Raw genomic sequence first — 16394 nt, forward strand, 5'->3', positions numbered from 1 at the left:
AAGATGTTACAGGTTGCAGATCCTGCATTTTCTTTAGTCAGTTGAGATAAAGCATGTCCAGCCTCTGTCTAAACTTAGCATTATATGACTAGATTCTTGCCCTGGGGACCCTTCAGTGAACTTATCAGAGCATCTCTCCTACATGGGTGTTTTTGCAGCTCTCAAGCAAAGAATGGTGTGGCGGCATGTCAGCATGGCGGGAGCCAGAGCCTCACGCCTGATCTACCCCAGCTCCAGCTGTGCTGTGAGACATTTACATGACAGCCTGTCTGTGCCTCAAAATGAATCACAGAAAATTAGGGATGGGAAAGACCTATTAGGTCATCTAATCCATACCCTGCCATTCACAATCCCTCCCCTATGCTCCATTTCCTAGTGCATCACCCAGTTTGGTTTTAAATAGCCTGGAATACGGAGAGTGTTGCCTCCATGCTTTCTTCATCAAGAAGCCTCTTTAGCACACCCCACCAAGGATTTGATGCTTGTTTGTTATCATTTTCTATATATACTGATGTCATAGTTACTCACTTGCCCCACCCCACCCTCCAAATAGCTCCTGAAAATAGTTAGAAAGTGGGGATGCTGTCTTGTGTAGAAAAAAATGCCAGTTTCAAAAGAATCAAAGGACTGGGTAGAGAAACGGAAAATGAGAAGCAGTCTGTGTTACCCTATTTCAACTTCTGGTATTTTAGTTATTTGCTTATTTAGCATTGTTCAGCTTCTGCTTTCTTTAACAATAGCTAGAACTATGACTAAGCACTATTATTGGCTTTGGTTTTCACATTTACTTCTGTTTTTGATTTTTAAAATTTGATTACTCATCTGTTTCCTGCCTAGATTGTGTTAAAGATTCCAGCCCATCATTGTGATTCAAGTAAAGACTATACAAATATTCTAAGAGTTTACTCACTCTGTTTCCTAATATTTTGTCTTTTCAGTTCTACCTAAACTCAAGAGCCAAAACCGTAAGCCTGGCACACCCTTTCTGGACAGTCATGTTTTTAAAATTGTCTGTGTTGTTCTTTACTAATGTCCAGGTAGCCAACCTCCTCACAGATACCATGCAAGAATGCATTTGTGGCTTACCTTAATCTGGCCCTTTAAGCAAGGCTCACTGCACACAGACCGCACCACTCCACTCTTGTTCATCTGGATTTTGTAATCATCAATATTCAGCACTCCTTCATGCCAGGTTCCAATGTGCACATAGTCATAGCGATTAGCTTCAGTGTACTGCAGATTCATGATATCATACCTACAAAGAGCACAACATGCATGTCTTATAGAATATAGACATAATGTAGAAAACAAAGAAAGTTGGTAAGTAGATAATAATAGAAACAAGAGAAAGCTAGAATCATCTTACATCAGCTACTGCCAATATTTTAGCTTATTTCTTATGTTTCCTCTGATTATCCCAAATGTGTATATTCCATTCTTCAATCTCTGTGTATCATCCATATTCACTAAAAAATAAATTACTCTTGTACTTTTCTCTCTGCTTATCCTCCAAAAAATAATGCTATGTTTGCTAAGTTGATCATGTCCTTCAAATTATGGTTTATTAAGTTATTCTTTGAATAAGTATCAATAAGAACATTAATTTTTTATTTGATTACTTTAATCCAAATTTCTTTTTCACATTAAGTTGTCATTTTCATTACACTGTATTAAAAGGGGTGAGTTTTACCAAGTCTGGAACCTTTTTAAGGTGCTAATAGAGCAAGAAATCTGAGCAAGGCATCTTTAATTAGTAAGGATGTTGAGGATTTAATGTCTTGTGCACTGACATTTAAACTAATTTCCTCCCTGATTAGGATAAATATTTTTGAAACCAAATAACTGGTATCAGTTATTTCAGTAATTTGAAATGCCGGAACACTACACAATGGCAAAACCTACACTTAGAACTCTTCACTATGGTAATCATTACTATATACATACAGTATATCAAAACATCATGTTATACACCACACACCATATATGTATATGGTATAGGACATTCTCCAATGCAATCTAAAGAACACGAGATCTAACATTAGAATGTACAAGCTGCTCTCTTTTCTAACATTTTAACAGTAGATTATACTACTTAGGAATGCCACTAAACTCTTTAAGCCTCATGTGGTTCTTGTGGGGATTTATTAAGATAGGCATGTAAAAAACTGCTTTATAATCAGGACAAATGCATATGTCCTATGGTCGAAATGCTTATGTTCACCCCCTTCCATTCATATGCTGAAAATCCTAACCCCCAAGGTGATGGTATTAGGAGGAAAGGCCTTCAGGAGGTGATTAGGCCATGAGGACAAAGTTCTCATGAATGAGATTAGTAAAAGCAGCCTTAAAAAGCTTTCTTGCCCCTTCCACCACACAAGGACAAAATTAGAAGGTGCCATTTGTGAACCAGAAAGCAGGTCCTCACTAGACACCAAATCTGTTGGTGCCTTGTTCTTGGACTTTCCAGCCCCCAGGACTGTGAGCAATAAATTTCTGTTATTTATGAACCATACAGTTTATGATATTTTGCTATAGCATCTCAAATGAAGGAAGACAATCTATAAGGCAATAGCATGATTTCATTCATATTTCTATACTATTAATGCCCTAAAATACTCTGGTTATTTTCATTTCTATACGAATACTGGAGAACAACTTTGTACTGGCATAACCATTTATATCTCAGTCATGGGAACTCTGGCATTCTTACATCTCCTTTCCATGTTGCTATTCACTCTATAATTAATGCTGCAGTTTCCCCAAGCTGCATGCTTGGTTGCTCCTTACTAGTTCTGCAAAGTGGTATTCTTTTCTGCAGTACCTATGCAAAGTGCTCATCCTCTTGGACTAGAAGATGAGTCATGGCCTCTTGCTCTTTGTGCTTGACTGAAGGAAATGGCAATTAATCAACACATTCTCTTCTTCATCAGCTCTCTTCATCCCTCGCCCCTCTCACATGCCCCTGCCTAATCCTTCCTGCAATTCTTTCTCTCTAAAGTGACTCATGCTCACAATCCCTCTCAGCCTAGCACTCCAGGAGGCTACAGCCAATCAAACTAAGTTGGCATCTGAAATCTATTGGCTGTATCTGGCCTAGTTTTTTTTTTTTTTTTTTTTTTTTAATGTAGACAAGGAATGTCGTCGGTTGATTGGGTTTTCTGCCTGTTCTTAATGTGCAAATGCATTCTGTCACCCACAGGGTAGCTAATGGCTTCTCCACATCCAGATTCTTGCAATTTCTACAAATAGTTGTCCCCTAAAAGAAAAGGTATTTTGGGAAAGTAAAGAAAGCTCTCCTTTGCCAGGTAAACAAAACGAGCTTAGAATGAGAAGAGAGAATGGTACACCCAGAGCACATTATTCATCTCTTTGCTGTGTTGACTTTTGACTAATAGAGAGTTATTATCCCCCAGTTGCTAGACATACCAGAAAGTTCTTCAGAGTATCTTTCTGAGTGATATCCAAGTGAGAATTAACCGTGAGCTGATGGCTCACACTCATCCTGTTGATCAATGACACTAATCTACACCTCTGATATCTTTCCATTTTAGATTCATTAGAGCTATAGAAACTGTTGTGCTGTTGTGAGTGCTTGATGTGAGTAATTTCCATTTTCATTTCCAGGAATTTTTGTGTTTTATTTCAGATTACATTATTACAGCTTCTCACATACTCACAAAGAAGGCTTTGCTGCAATGCTGGCTCTAGAATGTATTTTTCCTTTAAATCAGTTTCCAAAGACTTTTATTTTAGCTTCCTCATTTGCTTTTTCATAAGAGAAATCAGTTCACACTTCATTAGCATTTAGAAACAAAAAAAAATTCACAATATTTTGGTATAAAACACATTTTTTAAAAAGACCCAAAAGCTGGGGAAAAAAAACTATTGAAAAATATCCAGGGAAAAATACTGACTTCATTTTAAAAAGCTTTCCTCATACTGTGTGTATTACTGAACACTGCCCTTTTCCTTTGACCCCAGGGTTCCTTCTAGGCATGTTGGTTTTTATTCTGGAATTTTTTATGCTATAAATTACATATTTACAACATCTTCTCAATGCATTCAGTTTACATTGTGTGATGATTAACTGAAATAATTACAAGAGGGACCAAAAGCATGAACGATGGTATGACAGGAGGAGGGAGTACAGGGAGATTTTCGAAACAGAAATTGAAAATGGATTATGCCAACCAATTGCAAGCAGAAGGATATGATCCCTAAGAAGAGACCCAGGGGAAAGCTTAAGTAACATTTGAATATTTAATTAAAGATAGAGAAGAAACAAGCTAAAATTATGCACCTATATTTTAGATAACTTGTAAAGAGAGAGAAGAGGAGTAAACTTGAATATATGAAGTGTCAAAAATGCCTCTGGCCTTGTGCTAGGCACATTGTATGTTATCTTTGGGAATCATGAAGGAAGGTTTACATTCTAATTCTGACCCCTTATTGAGCCTAGGGTCCAGTGGGACACAGGATGAAAGAGAGTTTACAGAGGCAGGTAGTCAATGTTCTGAACCTCAGACTCACTTGTTGCTCCTGGTACCATTTCCTCAAAGCTTTTCACATGCCCAGTTCCTGAATCATTCCATCTACCTCACTTGCATTCCAGTCAAAACCTGCTCCCATCTAACTAGCAGCTTGGAAGAAATCTGATAAATTGATCATTTTAATTGCTGACAGTGACTGATATCATTTATCCTTCCTAGAGCTGTCAAATTTTAACAGGGAGAATCCAGTTAGCTCTCACAAGGTGCTCACTAAGTGCAGGACTTCAAGCTGACATAAAGAGATACATGGAGACTTACTTAGGGCCAAAGAGTCCCTTACAGTACTTCTGAAATGACATTAAGAAGGTTGCCAGGCCGGGCAAAGTGGCTCACGCCTGTAATCCCAGCACGTTGGGAGGCCAAGGTGGGTGGATCACTTGAGGTCAGAAGTTCAAGATCAGCCTGGCCAACACAGTGAAACCCCATCTCTACTAAAAATACAAAAAAATTAACCAGGCGTGGTGGTGCACACCTGTAGTCCCAGCTACTTGGGAGGCTGAGGCAGGGGAATCACTTGAACCTGGGGGGCAAAAATTGCGTGAGCCGAGATTGTGCCACTGCACTCCAGCCTGGGCAACAGAGTGAGACTCTTTCTCAAAAACCAAAAAGAAGATTGCCAGCCACGTTGCCTAATTTTAGGATCTGCTAAAAGGCAGTGTGATGTTGCAAAAGATTAGAAGCCCCAGAGTAAGAGCACTTGCCTCCACCGCTTGCAATCTGTGGACATTAGGTGAGTTCCTTAGTTTCTCTGATACCCAGTTTTATTATCTGTAAAAAAAAGACAATGATCCACCTACAGCAATGAAGATTAAATGATTTGATGTTCCACTTGAACACAGCATATGCTTTTCTAAAAAGCTCTAAGTCTGGGACATCGTAGACTGACAGGTGACAGGGCCTATAAGACCCTGGGCTTGCTGAGTGGTAGCCAAGCTGAGGGCCTTTTTCCGTCCTCCTGAAGGTGTTAATTCTTCTGCCATTCTGATTATGCCTTTCCTAAGAAACTGTGTATGAATGAACACAACTATTCTTGATACTAACAAAATTTCCTACGTACCAATTATGCTTGAGCTAACTGGTAGTATCAAAGCAAGTATTGCAGAGCAGACTGTATGTAAAATGGCTTGGAGAGGATTTTATGTATCTACCCTGGTTTACTTTTCATCTGCTTTTTGTTTGATTAATAAGCCATAGGGACTCAATCCCCAAAACAAAGTTGTTTCCTTTCTTGCTCCAAGAGATATGTTAGCACAAACATAAGTTAGCCTGAGGAGAAGGGACACATATGCAGGACTTAGTTCTCTTTGCATATTGAGCTCTTTAACCAGGTGTAATATTCAAAATATTTCATAACCAGAATGGTATATAGTCAATCAATCAGAAAGATGCTGGCCTGGTGCTGGCAGGTCTGAGAGGTTTCTGCTGGCCAAGTGTAATTTCTTTAGGTTCCTGGGCTTGCAGGAAGGTCCCAAGCATTCTGGAAAAAGGGTCAAGTGATAGCTAAGTAAGGGGGTGGCACTGGTAGAATACTGGGTATTGGGTGTTGAAAAAGAAGTATTTTAATGTTTTAAAAAGTGGTGTGGTATTTGGTAATTTCATCTGATATTATCCCTGGACCTTTTGCTACCTAGTTATATCTATCCTCATGACACCCAGAAACCATGGAACCAGATGAAGCCACAGTTGCCATCTGTCTGGCACAGGAAGGCTCACAAGGTTACTTAGATTGATTACTGAAAAGATTACCTTCCAGGAGCATCTCCTTTCTCATCAAACCACACCTCCTCTCCAGATACGCCGATGAATGAGGACTTGATGAGGAAGTCCAGGAGCTTGCTGCCATCGATGGGCTTCATGGCATCGCAGAGGCCTACGTGGCCAGGGCAGAGGGCATGGTGCATGTTCTGTAGCCCGTGTGCCATGGCATAGATGGCATTGATGACAAACCCCATCTTACTGTCCTGGACATAGTTTTCTTCTAAGCTTTCATTGCCTGTAACAATAAAAATAGATCACTACCAAGGTCACAATAATAAAGACTAGGCTCCCAGGTTTAATTCTCAAATGCTTTTGGGGGTTCTCAGAGGAAGGGAATGAGCAATGACACTGGCAGAAGCCATGCCCGCCTGTGCAAGCTTTGTACTTGTGGCTAGTTCTGGTGGATTCCACCTGCAAATGGTTTATTCAGTTTTATTCTCTCTATTCAATAATGGTTTTATGAGATATAAAACAAACTTCATAGAGGTGAAAATAAAGGACTTTCGAATATTGTAAAGAAATCCTGAAGGAGTAATGGGAATAACTCTTACTCCTTCTTTGTTCACAGGAACTTATATTAAAAATCTTCCTATATCATGGTACTGGAAAAACATTTTTTGATTCCTTTATGACAATCCACTGTCTACAGGAATTCAGTTTATGCATTCTCTAAACCATGGTATTTTCTTTTGGTGATTCCATTATTTTTTTTTTCATTTCTAAGGCCACAAAAATCCAGAGTTAGAACTGGTCAGTATGAATCTCTTCTTATATATGGTTGAAGGGGCAGAAATATTTAAATCAGATTTGCTAGTTATTGGAAAGTCAGGTAAAATGTTTCTTCACCGAAGAGTCACACTACACATTAATTTTAACCTTTAGATTTTACCTGTGAATTTCAAAAACCCCACAATCACTTCTACCTATGTCACAGGTGATCAAAAACTCCCTAACTGCCAAGCAGGTTCGCAAGAATGGTATTGTGTTAGATATAAGCTCCATATTGGAAGTCTAGACTTCAGGACTTAGATATGGATGAGAAATTTTGGGACCAACTGGGTTTGTTGAAATAAAGGTAAGAGGTATGCAAAACAAAATATATATTTTGGAAACATCACTGGCATAATTCAGAGACTTTAGTTGGTTCCTGAAATTTGCTTCTCTCTGCAGTGAGCTTTTCCTCCCTCATTTGACGGATAGTGGGGGGTCGATGTGATGTGTGCTTGAAGTACTAGAAGGTGGGAAAGTCAGCAATTTAGCTGCACATGGGGTTGAGAACAACATGGGGCTCCTCACACTCCCTGCCAGCTGCCCTCTTTGTTCCAACCTAAATAGGTCACTGGACACTAAGGTTCCCAGGCTAAGACTAGCAGAGGAATATTTAGGAAGTTAGACAGTTTGAGTCTTCAGAAGAAACTCTAAAGAGTTTTGACTTTGATATCGAATTTGGGATGAAAATGGACATTTTTAAAGAGTTCTATTTAAAGGCCTATCTATTTAGATGTAGTCAAAAGTTTGAAAAAGGTATACTTACATCTACCCTGAGAGTGATATATAAAATACCCAGGCTAGGTTAAAGGGGAAGAAGATTAGATTTTAATCCATTTTCCAGCTTTGCAAGATAGGACATTGTTAAAAGTGTAATTTGCTAAAGCAATATTTTCTTGATTGAAAGGAAATTTTCCAAGAGGAAATGAGGAGTAAGATAGAGAGGAAGGGCATTTTAAAATCAAACCACACAAAATAAGTATAGAAAGTTACATAAGAAAGAAAGCAAAGATCCTCCTTCCAAAAATTGCAGATTCATTTAAACAGAGTAGCTTATGTCTGTCAGCCAGAACCCATGGCCCTTACTGTTGGTTTTCTTTCTCTCCCTCTCCAACTTACTGGGACCAGAAAAGAGGTAAATTTGTGCCATCTGCCAGATAACTCTTAAACAAGCCCTTATAGGCTCGCCTAGAACCCCAAATGCTAAATATTAAAGCTACTAGAATCATAGAAATTACCAAGAGTTAAAGAAAAAAAAGACAAAAATCGAGTGGCAAAATAACCTTTAAGACAGCAGCCCCTTAAAGTGTCCTGTCAATACTAAAACCATCACCCAAAGTGGCAGTCATTACAGCCAACACCAGGATCAAACTGTAGAAAAATATCAGAATAAACACACAAAGTTATTTACCAAATGAAAAATTATCTGTTAGGGACAAGCCTTATGGACACTGAGTTTGCTCTTCTTGTTTTTGTAACTACTATTTAAGACTTATTTTACATAGATAAAAAATTACATTGGTGCCCCCAGTACAAACTTCTTAAGCCAGTGCCAGTGGCTGTCTAGTGGATACTTCGTTCATCAGCACTGAGACAGGAACTGTTCTTGGATATCTGTGAGATCAATGTTTTCCTTTTGATCCTCATTTAGGGTGATCATATAACTTATGATTTGGGTTGTTTTTTAGAGAGAAAGTTAGTGTTAGCAACAATTATTTTGAGAACACAGGTGTAAACAAGGCTAACCAGGCAAATTATATCATCTCTCTTAAGTCAGGTGCCTTCTAACTGTGTCTTATCTTCTGAGGTTATTATGGGTAAGATTAACGTACAAATATGTATGTATAGACACACGTAAACATATGTACATAGATGTATACATATGTATATACAAACCATAGTCAGTAGAATGTCATTATTTTTTAACTAATTTCACAGTTATGTAATTTTTTAAAGATTTGACAAACATTTATTCATACCTATGATACATCTGGCACTGCTTTTTTCAATGGGGCATTTTTTTTTTGTGACGAAGTCTTGCTCTGTCACCCAGGCTGGAGTGCAGTGGCGCAATCTCGGCTCACTGCAAGCTCCGCCTCCCGGGTTCACGCCATTCTCCTGCCTCAGCCTCTTCGAGTAGCTGGGACTACAGGCGCCTGCCACCACGCCCGGCTAATTTTTTGTATTTTTTAGTAGAGACAGGGTTTCACCGTGGTCTCGATCTCCTGACCTCGTGATCCGCCCGCCTCGGCCTCCCAAAGTGCTGGGATTACAAGCGTGAGCCACCGCGCCTGGCCTCAATGGGGTATTATGTAGACAAAACATACAAGAATACCTGATTACCTGATGTCACAGGACTTAAATTATTGTAAAAGTCTATAGAAAATTTCTAAAAATTAACACAACTAAGAAAATTATGTAATAATTATGATCAAATCAGTGTTATAGAAAAAAATACAAGAGAACGGGAAAGAAAAAGTGGGTATATTGAGACAGTATCATGTCGATTGGTTAGAGTAGACCTCACTAAAAAGAGGAGCATTGAGTGAATAATTGAAGAAGAATAGGGAGTGAATCAGGCAAATATCTGGGAAAGAGCATTTAAAGTAAAGGCAATAGCTTCATATCTACAATAATACTAATAAGGCCGGGCGCAGTGGCTCACGCCTGTAATCCCAGCACTTTGGGAGGCCAAGGCAGGCGGATCATGAGGTCAGGAGATCGAGACCATCCTGACAAACACAGCGAAACCCTGTCTCTACTAAAAATCCAAAAAAAAAAAAAAAAAAAAAAAAGCCGGGCGTGGTGGCGGGCGCCTGTAGTCCCAGCTACTCGGAGAGGCTGAGGCAGGAGAATGGCGTGAACCCGGGAGACGAGCTTGTAGTGAGCCCAGATCGCGCCACTGCATTCCAGCCTGGGCTACAGAATGAGACTCCCTCTCAATAATAATAATAACAATAATAATAATAATAATAATAATAGCTACCAGTTCTTGAGTGTTTGTTATATACAATAATTAAGAAATGAGCTATAATGCTTACCATAATCCTGCCAACTAAACATTAGTCTCACTGTTTTACAGGTGAGGAAAGCATGTGGTATAACCCAGATCCAAATGCCTCCTCACTCCTTGTTCTTCCTGTCACACTTAGTGGCAATGCAGGGGCAGGTATAGAAATCTACAGAGGAGACGCTTTTCTGGTGACAGAGGACAGGTCATCCTTCAGTGCCCTGGCACCATTGTCAAGCCTGGTTTAGGACTTCTCTCTGGGATCATTCCAGATGTGCACAGCTGTCTCTCTGACTACAAGTACTGGCACCCAATCTACCAACAGCAAATGATGACAAAGAAGCCCATTCTGTCAGTGTCATATAGAGAGCCGGGAGGCTAGATACATGCTTCCGGGGAATATTTGCAACGTAATAGCTCACACCTCTTTCCAAAACAGACACAGAGTTTGTGTGTTTGTGTCCATCTGAAGTGAGTACCTATGCTCTCTTACTCTGCCAGTCCCCTGGCTCTGTTCACCCAGGGGGGTCCTACTGTCAGGAAGAACTCTCTTCAGCTACTACCTCAGTCTCAGCCCTGCTGGCCCCAAGTCTAATAAACTAGCATGTAGGGACATGTGACACAAAGTTGGAAAGTCATGTGGCTTTTACAGGGCCATTTCCTTTACCACAGCAACTGTCCAGATAATGTTGTAAGGATCTATAATTGAGCAAACAAAATCTATTATAGGCTGCCCTGTCCTCTAATGCTCCTATATTTTCATGGCTAGTGAATAGAGGATTATAAACTAATAACATTGTCACTTGGTGGGAAGGTGAAAACACTTTGGTTTCCTGGGGTTTAGTGCCTTTTCGTAACACTTGTCTCAGAGTTATTAGCGAGAAGAGATTTTATGAATCATTTTCTGTGGTACTTTAACTATTTGGGACCACTAGGATATCATTAAACCATTACTTTTTGTAATATGCTAAATGGAACCAAATAATTGTAGTTGACTGTGTTTATTTACTTTCAAAAGAATACATGCCTAACTGCTTCACAGTGGGTTATGAAAATAGCTGCCTTGGTTCTAAATAGTAATCGTGTTCTTATTGTGAAAGCTCAAGAAGGACTGTAAACTGCTACCTGAGTGCAGCAGCACACAGGCTCTCCATGGTGGGCACATATCAAAACCAGGTTCCCGATCCAGTGTGTCTTTTGTTTATCAGTTAGTTTTGTTTTTCATTGAAGTATAAATCACATATAGTAAAGTGCAGAAATCTTTATAGGTCAAAAACTTTTTACATATGTACACATTCATGTAACTGCTACCCAGGTCATGGTATGGAGCATTTCTAGAAGAAAGTGTTCATTTATTTAGTTTTCTTAATTGATCCCAGCAATTTTTTTATCTTTCAGTGTGCAGAATCTATGTGTTTGATTTTTCTGATGCTACTACAATTGGCATATTTTTATTTTTTAATTGTTTGTTGCTAGTATACAGGGATACTGTTGATATTTGCATACTAACTTTGTATCCTGCAAGCTTGCTAAATGTATGTATTAATTCTAATTTTTTATAAATTCGTTTGAATGTTCTATGTGCACTCACAAGTATATTCCTAGGTCTACTTCTTATTCGGATCTAAATTTCAGAAGGAAATACATAGGCTGGCCCACTAAAATCAGGAGTCCTAAGTTCAAGGTCACAGAGTTAGCAAGGACAGATGAGGAATTCATACGCAGGCACTCCCTATTAGGCAGCACTCTGCATGCACGCAGCAGCCCTACCCAACTAGTAGAGCAGTCCCATTACAGACAACAGGACATTTGTTAGCAAAAATTATTAGCTTAATTTTGTTTGTTCTGAGTTGCTAGTAATATTGTGCCATTTTGAATGTTCAGATTAAAAAATATTGAAAGAATGTTTAGCTCCAATAAAGTACCTTTGTTGATGCCTGTTTGATTTCATTAATGCAACCCCATCACTATGCATGTAGGTCCAGTGGTACCTTTTCAAATCTAAATTCTTGGCATTAACTTCAAATTAAAAGAACAAACACCACATTATTCTATCTCCTCATAAAGCAAGGAAGCATTCGGGGAAACAACGGTAAACGTGACTCCCCCTGGAGAAAATATTCTTCTGATTTCTCGACATTTGTAGCTCTCCACTGCTTATTTTTGCCTGACAGAATTATATATTCAATACCTAATTTGATACAATCTCAATTCAGATCAAAATAGAAAGGGCTGTAATTATTTTATATTGTTAACATATTGAGAAAAGAAAATGAAATTCATATTCCTTTAAATTGCCTGAGTCTTAGATTTATTGAAGGAAGATTAATCAGGTCATTTTTTAAATAATGACCTCAAAGGGACAAAGTGCCCTCAATTTTGCTTGGAGGCCTGGCTGCTAAAGTTTCTTTATGCTCTTCCAGGGAGAATTTGAGATAAGATTCAGAACTGTCTAGCCTTGCCTGTGCCCAAGTCTAGGACCTGGGAATTGTTTCCTCTGACACTATATTTTACTCTTTCCCTAAAGGGTTATCTCTGCTCACATCATAGAAAAATATAACAAATCCATTATTTTCTATTCAGTTTATTAAAATGTAAATTAACTCCTATGTAGGATAGAAGAAAGAAAAGATCATTTAATCAAGCACATGTTATTATCACTATTATTATTAGTTGAATTTCTATTGCTTAACCCCACCTGGGCTTTACATGTGCAAACTATACTGACACTTTTCTAAATGCATCATTCCAATCTATTGTTAAAACAGAAATTTCTCATGTGCGTGACACATAAACAGCAGGCTCTTTGCAAATTGACAATAATGTATGGTAGATCTTGATTCTCTGAAAATACAACTGCATTTAGCTGATTCATATTTCAAAAAATTATGGTGTATCTGGAAAACAAATAAGGGCAATCACAAGGGTGTTAAAGTGATGCCGAGGATCAGTCAGTAACAGTTGAATTGTGGGGCTCTTTGTTTCTTTAAGAGAGAAAACAAGGGCTGCTTGCTGTGTGCCTTTGTTGTTATTATTGACCTGGCTCAAAACAGTGTTGTGGAGTAATAAACCACTCCCCCTGAAGTAACTAATCTTTGCAGGTCTGCAGTAGGCATTTGGCAAGCAATCATAGAGACAGAGTATGCTACAGAGAGCTGACTGCTTTAGCCAGTGTGGGAAGTTAGACTGTTGTAAGAATCCATCAGAACCAATTCCTTACTCAACAACCTGCTGGGTCAGAATCCTTGCCAAGCCTATTCCTCTTGGCCTCTCCCACACTCTAAGAAGGCAGATCTATGCTCATAGCACCACCTCTATTTATTTATGGGCGATAGGAAGGATGCTTTCCTTTAGATATGTAAGAAAGCTTCAAAGTTTATGCTATTATGGTCCTCTTCGAATCCCAAGCAATGGTATGTCCTTTCTGAGTATCTCTATTTTCATGCTGCAGTGATTTAGGCTGAGCCAATAACACAAAGGGAAAATACAGAGTGAAATACAAGAGCTATTGTAAAAGCTCTACTTATTTCTGACCTGTTTTATTAGGATCTAACATAACATCTTCTGGTAACCAATATAAGGTCTTGCTTATTACAAAACAAAACCATAAATGTTATATGGCATTAACATTGTAAATCCACTTTTATGACTGACTCCTGATGAATGCAACAAAATATCTATAACTTGACAAAATATTGCACTTAAAAAGTCTATTTTAGGACATATTAAAGAGTATCCTTCAGCTGTTTTCCTAGGATTAATATGCCAAGTAGATGAAATGGAAGCAAGGAACAGAAGCCTGCCATGTTCTGAACAGACTTTGTGATTTAAACATAGGCCATAAGGTTTACTACCATATCAGCAACACATGGGAATAAGATATACTGTGGATTTTGGCTGGGCTTGGTGGCTTATGCCTGTAATCCCAGTACTTTGGGAGGCCGAGGCGGGTGGATCACCTGAGGTCAAGAGTTTGAGACCAGCCTGACCAACAAGGAGAAACTCTGTCTCTAATAAAAATACAAAATTTGTCAAGCATATTTGGGCATGCCTGTAATCCCAGCTACTAGGGAGGCTGAGGCAGGAGAATCGCTTGAACCTGGGACGTGGAGGCTGCAGTGAGCCGAGATCATGCCATTGCACTCGAGCCTGGGCAACAAGAGTGAAACTCCGTCTCAAAAAAAAAAAAAAAAAAGAAAAGAAAAGAAAAAAGAAAAAGATATACTGTGGATTTTTGTTTAAAGTTCATTTCTTCTGTTAGTTGGTACTTTATGTAGACTTATCAGCCCAGTTAAATAATGACACTCTGTCCCAGTGTTGTAATTGTGAAGATTTCTTTAATGTTGCCTTTTATGTGGTGTCTCCCAATAGCATCTCTTCAAAAAGTCAAATTTAGAATTCCCGAGGGCCTAATAAAAACTAATGGCTAGTGAAAGTTTAATCAGTATCTATCCCAGAATTTAGGAAGATTAATGTTGTCAAGAGCACACAGGCAAGGAGGTCTTAGTAACATCTGTTGATAAAACAAATGCAGGGTCCAGACTTCATGCAAATCTATCTGGATATATCAGCCACTCTGCTCAGGTTGTAAAGGGCATATTTACAGAAACAAGAAGGACAAATACAGATTCTACAATAAGAAGGATCACCTTGAGAGGTCACAGTCTGAGCAAAATCTATTAAAATGACACTCAGGAATGAAATATAAGCACTGCACTATAGATAGTAAAGTTGTCTCTCGTGGGGTATGTGTTAATAATTTTCAAATAGCTACACATACGTATACCAAGACTGAACAAATAAATGAATAGCAGGTAGTAGAAGCCAGCATTTTATCATTGTTGGGTTGGGAGGTTACAAACAAGCAAAAGGAGAAAGCTAGAATAAACCATGTGGTACAAGGAAAGGGTTGTTGGAAACATCAGCATGAATTTAAATTTAGTTTGGTACATAAACTGATAAACTTATACAGAAATGATTACAGATACATGTTTACATGTGGTCTGGCATACATATATACCTAGTTATTTTCACTGAATCAACAACACTCCTATAGCAGTAAGCACACCCAATGCCCAGATCTTGGTTTCTAATACAATTCGTCAATAAAACGGATCAGGACTTTTCGGAGAAAAAAAATCATGTGTAGTGCAGGTGAAGGAAATATACAAGATGAGCCTACAGCACTTTGTAGTGCCAGAAAGTAAAGAAGTGCTCAAAAAACAAAACAATGGAGGCCGGGCGTGGTGGCTCACACCTGTAATTCCAGCACTTTGGGAGGCTGAGGTGGGCAGATCACTTGAGGTCAGGAGTTTGAGACCGGTCTGGCCAACATGGTGAAACTCTGTCTCTACTAAAATTACAGAAATTGCTTGAATCCGGGAGGCAGGCAGAGGATGCAGTGAGCAGAGATTGTGCCACTGCATTCCAGCCTGGGCAACAGAGAAAGACTCCATCTCAAAATAATAATAATAATAATAATAATAATAATAACAATAAATAAAAACAACAACAATAACAATAGACTTCCAACCATCAGAGACAGAAAAAATTGAGTAACAAAATAAAAAGGATGATAGTGGATTATAATCCAGGGCACAAAATAAATACCCATGCTGATATAAATAAATGATTAAGTGAAAAACAAATGAGAGAGAAGAGACAAATCTATACAGGAGAATTTCAAATAATTTATGTAGATACTCTGTTCTCAACAAGGTGAAACATAACTCCCCATTCTTTAAGTGTGTCATACACTGAGTGAGTAGCTTTCAAAGAGCATAGCATTTTTTTTAAAAAGCCATAAAAAGTAAGTTTATGGTAAGTCCGGTAAACATGACCTTAGCCGAGTGATCAATGTTAATATCATCACTGATAAATTGATCATATATACTTGAGAATGTCACTTTATCTTTTGGCCTTCCTCTCCCTAATCCCAACTGAGCTATGAGAAATAAGTTAGCCAAAGTCAAACTTAGGGACATTCTACAAAATACCTGACCAGTACCTCTACAAACTGTCAAAGATGTCAAAAACAAGGAAAGGCTGAGGACTGTCACAGCCCAGGGAAGCCTAAGGAAACAAGGAAAATAAATGAAATGTGATATCCTGGATAGAATTCTGGGACAGAAAAAGGAAAAAAAAAGATGAAATCTGAAAAAAATAGAGTTTAGTTAATAATAATGCATTAATGTTGGTTCATTAACTATGACAAATGTTATGTAGCAATATAAGATATTAATAATAGGGAAAGCTAGGTGTGGGATATACAAGAACTCTGTGCTATCTTTGCAACTTTTCTTCAACAG

The 16394-nt window shown here is 38.5% G+C and overlaps 1 protein-coding gene across 4 annotated transcripts in view; it reads right to left on the reverse strand.

The window, feature by feature from the left end:
• The window catches only part of LOC116463111 (metabotropic glutamate receptor 1-like), a 411458-nt gene that overhangs the window by 78154 nt on the left and 316910 nt on the right, over window positions 1–16394 (reverse strand). For all 4 annotated transcript variants that reach the window (XM_058434480.1, XM_032146072.2, XM_058434478.1 and 1 more), the window contains exons 4-5: window positions 6297–6543; window positions 1087–1255 (exon numbers count right to left, since the gene is read on the reverse strand). In XM_058434480.1, the coding sequence (XP_058290463.1) occupies window positions 1087–1255; window positions 6297–6543 (416 nt within the window). The remainder of the gene's footprint in view (window positions 1–1086; window positions 1256–6296; window positions 6544–16394) is intronic.

Source organism: Hylobates moloch, unplaced genomic scaffold (assembly GCF_009828535.3).
Source record: "Hylobates moloch isolate HMO894 unplaced genomic scaffold, HMol_V3 SCAFFOLD_27, whole genome shotgun sequence".
Lineage (NCBI taxonomy): Eukaryota > Metazoa > Chordata > Mammalia > Primates > Hylobatidae > Hylobates > Hylobates moloch.